Here is a 12196-nt window from a genome sequence, read left to right as displayed (position 1 = left end):
ATAAGAAGTATCACAACAAATACAATTTTATGCATTGAGATCCAGACAAAAGTTCAGTCTATGGTGAACATAAGGAATACTTTTCAGATATACTAGTTGGTGTTGTGTATGTTCTATAAATATAGAATGAATGTCTGTAAAAAAAAAACAAAAAAAAAACAACAGGAATGTAGAGCTTTTGTGAAAAGACGAACCTATACAACAGATTGTTTTTGGCCAAGTTAACACAACACTCACCTTTTAACTTCTTGTCCCATCAGGTACTGCATAGGTAGCGGGTAAAATGACTTTCTTAGGGCTTTCCCATTTGAAATGAGCTTAATGGAACAGTGAGAGTGAACCACAGATGAAAAGTTGGCTGAATGATGCTAAAAACCTGCAGTTAACCACACATTTCATTAAAATTCTCTAAGTTTCTCATTAGACCAAGTACATTTAGTAAGGAAGTGTGCTTCAGTACAAATTTGGTTTACTCTACTAAAGCATTTCCATTTTATTCCCATTTAAACTCATACTAAATTCACAACATTAATCTCACAACTGCAATTACTTTTCAGTTTTCTCATAAAAAAAACATAAAATGAGCTTAGGACTCTACTACTGTCTGCTTGGTGTCACATTTCTGATGTCTATGAGTTGAGTTCCATCAAAGACACCTTTCCCCTCTAAAATTGTCAGATGGTTTCTATTTAAATTACTGCACCAAAGATTCAAGAAGAGTCCAAAAAAAATGAACTTAATCTTGTGTAGATTAACTTTGCCAACTCATTAATCATCTCTCAGTACCTCAGATTCATCAGATAAAACTACCAAACCGTGTGTGTCAACTACCAAATGCCATTTATGCATTCATGCATCAGTATTAACGGTTTGATAATGTCATAATTAATATGTCGGTCAGAGGGACCATTTTTCTGCAGAGTGAGTGTTTTTACTTTTGCTATTTTGCTGATAATGCTTCAGTACTTCTTTGAATGAAGAACCTATTCAGTATCAGTTCAGATCTTAAGTTAAAGTAGCAATGCCATACTAGTAAAAACATTATTAAAATACTCCATTACATGTAAAAATACCACATCTAAACTGTTGCTAAAGTACAGAAATATGATTTGCAAAATGTACTTAAAAAGGTTGAAGTATCTAATAGAATATGGAATACTGGCTGATCAAACCAATTACACAAAATAGGTAAAACATAAAACATCTACATCTACACCAACAAAAAGCACAAACCAGTACAATTGGCCTGCTTAATCAAAAGAATAATAATAATTTTAAAAAACTAAATATATCAAATGATCCAACACAAATTGAAAGAAAAAAGTCATATTTAAATCAAATAAACCTGGTGCACCCCTTCAAGTGGCAGCACTTGGTATGGTCTGAATGGCAGCTCAGGTGTAAAAGCCTGGTACTTCCTTGTTGCCATCTTTTTCCTGAAGCCAGTCAGATGACCACACCCCACCTGCTAAAACTACAAAAAGGTTAGTACAACTTCAAACAATGCTGACCACACAAATGTTCACTTGCTACAAATAGAAGTCGAGTACTTTGACAAAGGCCAAGCAAATTACAAGTGTTTAGTTTCAAATGATAAGTTGTGTTGTTATTTGTGTTTTTGTTTCTGCAATATGAGCGTTTCAATTTAAACTGAAGTAGTTACTGGAGTTCCTGCCATTAATGGTTGATGGACAGATTTATCCTTTTTATTACTAATACATTGTTTTATATGGCTTAATGTGGTAATTTGTATGTGTAGCTGATTTTAGATTCTAATTCAAATACACTGCCCGTCCAAAAAAAGCCACACACTCTAATATTTCGTTGGACCACCTTTAGCTTTGAGAACGGCACACATTCGCCGTGGCATTGTTTCGGTAAGCTTCTGCAAAGTCACAGCATTTATTTCTGTCCAGAGTTGGATTAATTTTCTGCTAAGATCTTGTATTGATGATGGGAGAGTCAGACCACTGTGCAAAGTATTCTCCAGCACATCCCAAACATTCTCAATGGGACTGAGGTCTGGACTCTGTGGAGGCCAATCCATGTGTGAAAATGATGTCTCACCACTCATTCACAATGTGAGCCCCATGAATCCTGGCATTGTCATCTTGGAACATAACCCTAACCATCAGGGAAGAAAAACTCCCGTGGTCATTCGGTACATTCAGGTAGTCAGCTGACCTCATTCTTTGGGAACATAACGCTGCTGAACCTGATCAACCCCCACAGACTTGTAGGCACTTGTCATGATGAATGCATCACTTCATCTGCCTCTCTTCTTACTGTGATGCACCCATCACTTTGGAACAGGGTAAATCTGGACTCATCACACCACATGACCGACCACATTTCTTCCCCACTATCCTGCTGGTTTTTATAATGCGTTGGATGACTATTAACCTGATTTTAGTAGTTTCAGAGATCTCCTTAGTTGTTTTCTTTGCTTGATGCAAGTCAATAATTTGACCCTTCTGAGACACAATAACATCCTATCTACTACCTCAGGATATGTCTTCCACCATAGTTGTTTAAGAAATGAGAAGCTCCTCACTGCATCAGCTAGGGTTGAATAAGTTGTTGTCAATTAAAACATATTCGTCACTGCAGTAATTATTCAATAGAAGGCATAGGTCAAAAGTGACCCATGTTCAATGGAAAATGGGTATCTGTTGACCCATGTTGCGCATCAAAGGGTTAAACATGGACTACAAGTATCCATTTTGCACATAATATACTCATTTAACTCAGTTTTTAGAATAGAAACCAGTTTTATTGGATTAGGACATACAGGGGAAGTAACATCGGGGTCAAGAAACAACATGTTTGTTTTTGCACAGTTAAAAAACTGTTGATCAGATGAGACTGGTGAGCTGTGGAGTTACCCGAGTTCTGGTGTTACATGAAGAAGTGCCTCAGAAGGATGTGAGGCTTTAGGCCAGAGTGAACCATGACTCTGCTCTTGTATTCATGTAACAGCACACAAGCATCACTTCTCCTGTTATGTGTCTCAACACCTCAGATTATGGAAATCCTCTAGTTTCCATTTTCTCACTTTTTTTTTTTTTTTAGCTTTACTTTGCAGCTGAAAAGGCAACATTGCCTCAGGATGGGGCTTGACCACGGAGAGGTAATGTAGCTTAACGGCAGCTTTCATGAAGCCCCAATGCAGGCCAGACTGTGTAGTGTTGTTGGACACACAAAACAGTAGAAGTGATTGACAAAATGTGCAGATAGTGGCACAGGAAAAAGGCATAATCCATTAATGTTTTATGAGACTATGCAAGCGACTGATATCTGTATTAATATTAGTAATGCGATTAACATGGTGATACGAGAGCCATGCATGCAGCTATGTGAGGCTGTACTTAGACACGGCAGAGCTTTGATCTGTATGTTAACATGCAGACAGTGGTACAGCTAACATGCAGATGATCAGCAGGTAAAATATTTACCACGTTCACCATTCTGTAATTTGCTAATTAGCATGACATATGAGGTACAGTGGAACCTGAATGTCATCAATTTTGCAGAAATGGGGTCACAAACCAAATAAAAAAATGTACACCAGGGTTGGTGCATGATGGCAAGTCAGGGGATTAACAAAGCTATTACAATTAATTTCGAGGAAGACATCAAAGCAGTTCATTCAATATTTGCTGACATCTTTCACTCAGTATCTCCGCAGCTAAAAGGTTTCATCCTTTGGGTTCTGCGAATGACTGTACAAAATTTAATGGCAATCTGTGTAATAGCTGCTGAGATATTTCAGCCCGGATCAAATTGGGAGCCAGACCAACACTGCAATCTCCAGAGCCAGTGTAGCACATTGTAGAGTATCTGCCACTGCTGACACTATAGCATGCTGTAGATGGGCTATCCTCTCTGTCTGTGACACTAAAGGTCTTTTTAATAGAAATAATAAAGCCAGATTCCATCAAAGTTCATTGTTCAAGTGTGACATCTAATGACAAAGGAACCATCAGTACAACATGAGACAATAAAGCCAGAGGAAGGAATTACGAGAACCGAACACTGAGGAAACATAAAAAGACAAGAGGATGCTGTAAAAAAAAAAAAGAAGAAGAAGAAGAAAGTGGTCATGGGCCACAATATAAAACTTAAAATACTTTGAGTCATTGTGCTTGTCAAATCCTATATTATCCAACTAAATTCCACTTACTAAAGCCCATAACGGCCCCAGAGAGATGGTGCACCAGGAGACTGCTCCCAGCCTGCTGAATAGCTTACATCAGGGAAGATCACTGCATATACTCATTTATTTCTTTACAATGAAATGCGCTTGGCTCAGCTACAGATTTGATTAAGGAGGTATTTCTGTGCTATGTTCCCCACAATGAGACCGGATTCCTGATGACATGTCGGCCATTCTGCTGCTTTATTCTGCTTTGAAAACACAGACCGCAGCCTGCATTCATACTCAGTGCAGAGGTATGATAAACAGCATGGTGTAGCAGCCTGCATCTGTTTTAATCTTTTTTTGGAAGCAACCGACCCACCTCCTAAAAAAGATCTCCTCTATAGCAAAGGCTGCTGGTGGACTGTTCTGAAAGGAATACTTTGTACACTCTCAAGCACATGTTCAAAGTAAATTGTCAACTTAGAATAAAATGAGGATTTAAGGTGACACTAGGCCCCTGTTGTGCTTGTGTATGTGGGTGTCAAAGCATCTGAGAGATGTGTACATATCTGACACAGCTGGATGCCTCCACTCTTGCCTGATGACTGTTTTGACAGTTCAGTAATAGCCTGTGTTGACAGTCAAGGCTCTCTTCAACAAGCGAAAGCAATTCAACTGGTTCCATTCAGAGGAAAACTCCTTTTTTCACAGTAATTAGATTCTTGACTAAGATGATTTCGAATCCCTGGGAGCCCAGCCTAACTAGGAAAAACAATTAATCTGGGAAGGGAAGTGCATGTTTTAATTGAAGCCTGATGGAGTGTTTTGCTTTGGTTTGGCGAGGGGCCTCTTTTCAAGCATCAAGGGGTGCTTCCCTTACATCTGGGTAATTTAAGATAATTGTCAGAAAACAGCCAAACTAAATCATATAGACTTGCACCTCTCTGTGTAGATTGAAATTGGATTTTTATTTTACCATGTAATCATTAGAACAATCTATCAATGTGTAATGTTAGTACAAGTGAAACAGCACAAATTACGAGGGTCCTAATTATAGCAAATAAATCTGTCTGTTTACTGCCTTGTGTGTTTAAAATGAACTACAAAAATGTGCATTGCTTTAATAGAGCAAAATGATCCTTTACTGAGTGCTTTTATACCTTTTTGTATTTTGTTTTTTTCCCAAATGCACCGAGGCCTCCCATTATCAGTTAAGTACTTGCTGTCACAAGGTTAAAATAAAATGCTGGATCCCAAATGACATCAGGGTTCTAACTTCACTCATCCTAACTCTGACGTTCTGCCTAAATCAGCACTGAGATTACATAACTAGAGGTCATCTGTGGGCCCTTTTGTGAAACAAAAAGCCCATCCGTGAGCTACTCACATCATGTCCTCTATGATTTAACGTGTCTGCTAATCATATCGGAAACAATAAAACCTTACCCAGCTATGTGCGCTGTGTCAGAGAGTGGAACCAGATTAGAGGGATTTAGAAATACAGAAATTGACAAAGCACCTGGTTTTTATCCTTGTGTTAATCTCCTGAAACCTTAACCTCAACTCATCACACTGTTTAATGCTTCCACTGCGGAGCCTCTGAAAAACAACGGGTCAGACTCTTAATACAAGACGTTATATCACACAGGCACATAGCATGTTATGTAATTCGTTGTTCAGGAGTTCATGTTGCTTCCCACCGAGGAAACATTTGAAATTTTTGAAACAAACCAAGTCAGCAACAGTGTGATTGAAAAAGACTGGTGCATTACAATACAGTTCTCTTTTAGTCTCACAGGCTTTTGTGTAATCCCTGAGAGTTTAAAAGTAAAAGAACCACTCGTTCCACTTTCATGCACAGTTGCCCATTTGATTCCAGATTTCCCTTCTTTTTGTAATTGTGTGTGTTTGAATTCACATTCAAGTTGCACAGCAATATTAGTCTCCTCTGGTTTTAAAGGAGTCAAGTTTAAATTAAGGATTTACAAGTAATCAAAGGCCCCTACACCATAAGCATGCACTGCTTTGTCAGATGTGCAGTTACCGACGACTTCTCTGTGACATTATGTGAGGGATTACATCTAATCCTATTCAATCTCGATGCAATCCATAGGCCCATCCAGTGTCTGCATTAAGATTAAGTTACAACCTCAAAACACTGAAGATGCTTTGAATTCAAGGAAATTGATTTGTTTCTTTTGAGGTTATTGTTTGTCTCATCAGGTTTAATATCCCTTCATCCTTGACCACCCATATGCTCTCTTTGGACTTTCATCGTAATGCTCTCAACCTCCTCATGGCAGTGCAGGTTTAAGTTTTAATAGCTAGACTGGTCATGTATTGTAGATATCCATAACTCAGCTCTTCCTGGTCAAAAATGAACATTTTAAATATGTGCAATGTCACTTTTACCAATGCAAACTTCTGATATCTGCAGCTGAAATGTGCCTAGTTGTAATTCCAGTTTCTGACATCTATAGTTTGATTCTGACTTGTCATAATGCTATTTCAAGATGTATTTAATGTCCCTTCAAAACTGTCCTTTTTGGATATCTTCAGTTAAGCTTGAACTAGTCAGAACAACGTGGGGGAATTCTGTGTAGTCAAAATGTAAATACAGATATCTTGATTTAGAGATTTCCCTTAGCAAAATTATGCTGCACATATCTGTTGTTATGTCAGAAGCTACATCAAGTGGGAGGCGGAAGCAGCTCGCTTTTTAAACATGCTATTGGCATTGTAACTGTATACGTCAAACTGTTTTACTGCCATGTTAGAGCAGCCCGAGGCCAGAGCTTGAGTATATTTCAACCACAAATCTATAAACAACCAAGCTCCTTTTCTTTACAAATTCCTCATTGATAAGGTCTTTTGATTTCATGGCGTTTTCCCTCCATCACAGCTACCATTATTACTTCTGTGATCACTACTTAAATGCGTCGCTGGACCAAGATCCAATGGGAAACTTCACATGCACAACAATTCGAACTCGTCATAATGACATTTGAGATATCTGCAGCTATTATTTTGACAAGTCACAACTGAATTACCGAGATCTTTAACTGTAATTTTCCCCAGTGATAGAGATCTTGAATAAAAATACAGGCAGTGTAATTACAGCTAGTCAAAACGACATTGTTGACATCTGTAACTGTAGATAGTGAAACTCAGGAAATAAACATTAAAACCACTCGCCATATCATGCTGGTCCTTCTTCAGTGCCTTTCATCTCTGTTGTTCCAGTATGTAATTCTGCCATTTGAAGCTTGTTACGCCGAATTTAAGTAAAAAGAAAACAAATGGAGCAAACAAAGCTATACAACATCTGCCCCCTGCAGGGTTTGCGTCATAGCTGCTTGCAGAATTTGTCACCTCAGTACAAATTTAGTGGCTGTGTTTGATCCGTGGTGTTCAAAAGTGCTCTGCTGTATTTGGTCAAAGAGATGCTGTCTTTGAAGAGCATTCCAATTGCTGTTTGGTTTGTGGTTTGTTGACACTCCTGATTTCTGCACTTCACTATTTGCCAGATAATGCAACAGGTTTATGTGAGACTGTTTGCGTTTGCAGGCATCAGTGGAAATGATAAAATAATTGCTTTCAAAACTGAAAGTACATCAGTATAGAATGTTGATCTAAAGGGATTGAATTCTTGGTCGGGATTGAAGTTTTCAGGCGATGGATGAAGTTTTAGGTGCCTCATTTTCAAACTACATATTACAATAGAAGAGGGCTGCATATTTAAATTCATCTTCAGCTCTACCACACTAATTATGGAGCACCTCAACTTGACTAAGATACATAAACTGAAATGACTTTCTGCAGTCTGTACAGTCATTCACCTGCAGTGCTACTGTGTAAGCTTTAAAGTTTTTCTGTGGAAAGTGAGCCAGAATCATTCTCTGATCCCATAAGAAATATCCCCCCTGGTGCTGTACCTGAGTACACAGAGAAGTTATTGGCTGATTTTTAGGGCAGATAATGGCTCTGCTGTGATTGGGCAGTGTCAGCATGCTGAGGGTAATAAACTAAAGCTGAAACTTTCATTTCAACTACCTGGCCGTATGACAGAAAAGCATCAGATATTACTTTTTTGCTCAGAATGCCTTTTGACTGCAGCTGGCAGTCGGGAAAGAGACATGGAGTTCATTTTTTTTCCTTTTCAGCATTAATACTTGAATAAAATCCATTACTTCCTGAGTGAGGAGGTTTCATTTGTCCAGAGGTTTTCTGTTTCCACTTGAGAAAATAAAAAGACAAGATGAAGAAAAAAACAGTTTTTCAACTTTCTGAAGTCCATTCTGTTCCTTCTTCCATCATCATCGGCTCCGTGAACACTACGTGCTTATTAGTGTGGATTTTGGACTGGTCTCTTGTGGTGCATGAGAAAACAGAAGACAGGGTGCTGGGGTCACAGGTTGCGATGGGGATAACTGCAGGGTTTGACTGTTTGCAGCCGTTGCAGCGACATGGAGTCAGGAAAAGGTACATGGAGATTAGGACCAGGGTCACCACACAGCCGAGCAATGTGGTATAGCCAGTGTTGAATGACTCCGCTGCAGGCAGGAGCACCGTCACATTCACCTCCCGAGTTGCATTCAGGGCCTGTTTAATATCCACAGCTGTGCACACGTACAGACCGGAGTCATTGACCTTGGTTTCTTCAATCTCCAAGGTACCATTAGGAAACAAGCTAATTAGTGTGTCATTTATGCTGCTCTGGGTGATGTACCCCTTGCTGTGGGAGAACCATGTAAATGAGAGGTCTGTGCTATTCAGGGATGTTTGGCAGTCCAGACGCACTCTTTCTCCCTCTGAAACCAGCACATTGGACAGCAGAACCGTCACAGGCTGCAAGACTGCTTTCTCCACAGTGCAGTTGTGGAAGAAGCGGTTGTATCGCAGAAACCGGATCGCTGCTCGTGGCTCGCCATATATGAAACAGGTAAGCTCATCCGTGAAATCCCTCAGTGAGTCGTAGCCCCTCAGATTCCAGTGCCAAAACACACTGTACATGGAGCAGTCACAGATCAGTGAGTTGTTGTGGAGATACAGACCCCGCTGCACCAACCCAGGCAAAGTTTTCATGTCCTCCCATGGCAGATGAGACATGCGGTTGGATGAAAGGTCGAGCATGGTCAGGAACGGATGACTATGATCTTGGATGGAGAAGAATGGGAAGTGTGTGATCTGGTTGAAGCTGAAGTAGGCCTTTTTTAAACTGCTCAGGCCATTCAGCGTTCCGGCTTCTACCTGTGCGATCCTATTATTGAAGAGAAGGAGCTCCTCTAGCCTCCACAGTCCCTGGAAGTAGTGCTGCTCTATCATACGCAGCTTGTTGGAGGACAGGTCCAGGTGTCTGAGGCCAGAGGCGTTGCGAAACGCGTCATGACTCACGGTGCTGATTTGATTGTGGGCCAGCCGGAGGTTTTCCAGTCTGGGCATCCTCTGGAAGCTGCCGGGACCCAGCCAGGACAGGTGGTTGTGGCTGAGGTCAAGGGTGACAAAGAAGGAGGGCAGGGACAGAGGCAGCCTGGACAGACCGCCGGAGCTGCAGCTCGCTGTATCAGATATACAGAGGCACATGGATGGACATGTCTCCTCAGAGTCATGGAGGAGGCAGAGCAGCAGCAGGAAGAGGCCTGGATACAGCCCACAGGTCATGTTTGTAGACATCAGTTCAACATTCAAGGTTTCTTAAACCCTCTGGCTCCCCCTAAAAAAAGATCAAATGCAAAAAGCATGATGTACTAGTAGTAAAAATCTGTTTTGTTTTTTTTGTTTGTTTTGTTTTTGTCAAGCTGCTGGTGCTTGGAGCTGATAAGCAGACATATTTAAGATGACTACAAGGTTATCACCATATAGAGCCTTCAGGAGTTATGGCAAAAGATGAAAAGTGGTTGATAAAATCTCAGCTTTCGAATAAGACATCCTCTGCCTCACCTACATTTCTATGTGTATAGAAGCAATGCACAGTTGTTGTTGCAGTAATCGCTATAGGGTTTAAAAAATCCTATAAATACCTATTAAGTTATCTGTCAATATGTTGATTTTTTTAGTAGTAGTTACAGTGTATAGTGTCAGAAAATAGGGAGAATAGTGTATTACATTGTTTGACAAAAAGCCCAAAACACAAACAGATTCAGTTCACTATCACAGTACAGTAAAAGAAATGGAGAAAAGTCCATCTATGAGCTGGAATTAGAGTAAAAAAACATTAATTATCTAAAAAACCCCAAATCTTTAGAAAATATTTGTAACACATCATGAAAGCTTAGCATTCTAATGTCGTACACACAAATCGAAATACTTCACCTTAAACAGATGTTTCTTCTCAGTTGCTAACAAGTGTCTTGAAGATGACCATCATCAGCCCAAACAGATTTCCCACTGGATGAATCTGAAGACTGCTAGGTCTGCTTTAAAAAAAAAAATAAAGATTTAAAAATGAAAAAGTTCATTCCACATCTGGACAAGTGGTTCACTTAGTTAATCCCATTCTCCCCTCCAAAAAATGATTAAAAAAAAACTCTTCCAAGCCACAAATCCAAAATAAACTGCTTAGCGGCAACGCGAGGCTCCACAACTTTCCTGCGTTTTTTTTTCTTCTCTTTCTATTTCCAAGTTGTATCCTAAGAATGGATACCCACACCAGTGCTGTCTAATCCTTATCTTCTTCCCGGATCCTCCTCCCGAGGCGCTCAAGGAATAATACACTGATCTCGCCTTTCTCCTCAGCCAAGTTTAAGGTCCCCCTGCCGGTTTTTCTCCTCGTCCCAAATGAGAGTGCCGCTCAGCAAACATCCCGCGGTGCTTTGCAGTGTATAACAAACAGCAAAGAGCTCCCTTAATCTCCCACAATCCCCCCCTCCTCCTCCACTGTGTCATTTGGAGACCAGCCTTGTGTCTCCCTCTCTCATCATTAAGTAATGATGCTGGTGGCTGCCCTTCTCTCGCTCTCCCTGTCTCTCCTTCTCCATCTCCCAACAATATCAAATTTCCCACAATATTCCATTAATATTAAATTGCATTAAATTTTTAGTATTTTGCTTACTAACTGATTATCAGAACTGAGGAGCTTTCTTCATGAATATTACATGTACCATCCGTTAACCTTTCACTGATAATCCCAGACGACTGAGATTTAGCTATATATGCCCATTGCATTCTTTTTTTCATCTTTTTGTGTGTGCGTGACTCTGTCTGGAGGTCTGTTTTCTTCTTGCTGTAACAGCTTGTGTGAGTCCTTGAACCTCCTGTCCATCCGTCACAATCTTTGACTTTTGAGTTGGAAGTCTTTCTGGATCTTTCTCACCTGTGTGCCTCATTACGCTGTAGATTCTATTTTGGTGGTTGGAGAGGGAAGATGTTTTCCAACCACCCCCCGCACAATCAGACAGGCACTCTTTCTCTCTCTAAGTGCCTTATGCAATACATCCCCTTCTTTCATTCTTTCTCTCTGAGCCCCCCCAACATCCCTCCTTTCCCTTGGCTGTGGGTTTGACTGGATATATGCTGTCCATGCTGCTTGGTCATGGTGGTCCTGACAGCTCTGATTTCTGTCACAGTGAATTAGCTTTGCCTCCCAGCAGCCACCTCCTCACTGCTAGCCCCAGCCCTCCACCTCCCTCTCTATAAGTGCTCGGGGCTTTGACGGACTCCCACTCACTCACTCCCTCCCTCGCTCGCTAGGCAGAGGCACATAGTCGATTCCCCATGGATTCAGCCTCGCCGGATGGGGTTCACTTCTCGGAAGGTGGGCTGAAGGGGGCACATGCGGAGTCAGCGGGAATGTTGAAGCAGAAAGACGATCATGAGTGTTGGGTTGCAGGCTGCAGTCAGAGATCAATTTAGCGAATTCCTCCTCAACGTTTAGGAAAAGGATTAAAGGTTTAAAAAACTCACACATTTGTACATATTTGTGTTGAAATGAACAAGCAATCACCATCTCTGGCATTGTGGCATTGCACACAGTCTTATCCCAAGGCTAGTCATCAGCTTGGCTGCAACATGTAAGAAATATATACACCCACACAAGTACATCTGAGATATGTAAGA

The 12196-nt window shown here is 40.6% G+C and overlaps 1 protein-coding gene across 3 annotated transcripts; it reads right to left on the bottom strand.

The window, feature by feature from the left end:
- Positions 1 to 10: 10 nt before the first annotated feature.
- LOC111574202 (amphoterin-induced protein 3) lies at positions 11 to 11022 on the bottom strand. 3 transcript variants are annotated; one of them, XM_055012732.1, is made up of 3 exons: positions 10789 to 11022; positions 10454 to 10557; positions 11 to 9854 (listed from the first exon to the last, which is right to left on the bottom strand). In XM_055012732.1, the coding sequence occupies exon 3, from the start codon at positions 9812 to 9814 to the stop codon at positions 8420 to 8422; it is 1395 nt and encodes a 464-aa protein (XP_054868707.1). In that variant the 5' UTR covers positions 9815 to 9854; positions 10454 to 10557; positions 10789 to 11022; the 3' UTR covers positions 11 to 8419. The 3 variants fall into 3 exon arrangements, with proteins under 3 accessions (XP_054868707.1, XP_054868706.1, XP_035808003.2); XM_055012731.1 differs by having other exon boundaries at positions 10454 to 10554; XM_035952110.2 differs by having other exon boundaries at positions 10454 to 11022.
- Between the last annotated feature and the right edge of the window lie 1174 nt (positions 11023 to 12196).

Source organism: Amphiprion ocellaris, chromosome 8 (genome assembly GCF_022539595.1).
Source record: "Amphiprion ocellaris isolate individual 3 ecotype Okinawa chromosome 8, ASM2253959v1, whole genome shotgun sequence".
NCBI lineage: Eukaryota > Metazoa > Chordata > Actinopteri > Pomacentridae > Amphiprion > Amphiprion ocellaris.
The sequence above is the reverse complement of the archived record's forward strand: the minus strand, read 5'-3'. Positions and strand labels throughout refer to the sequence as shown.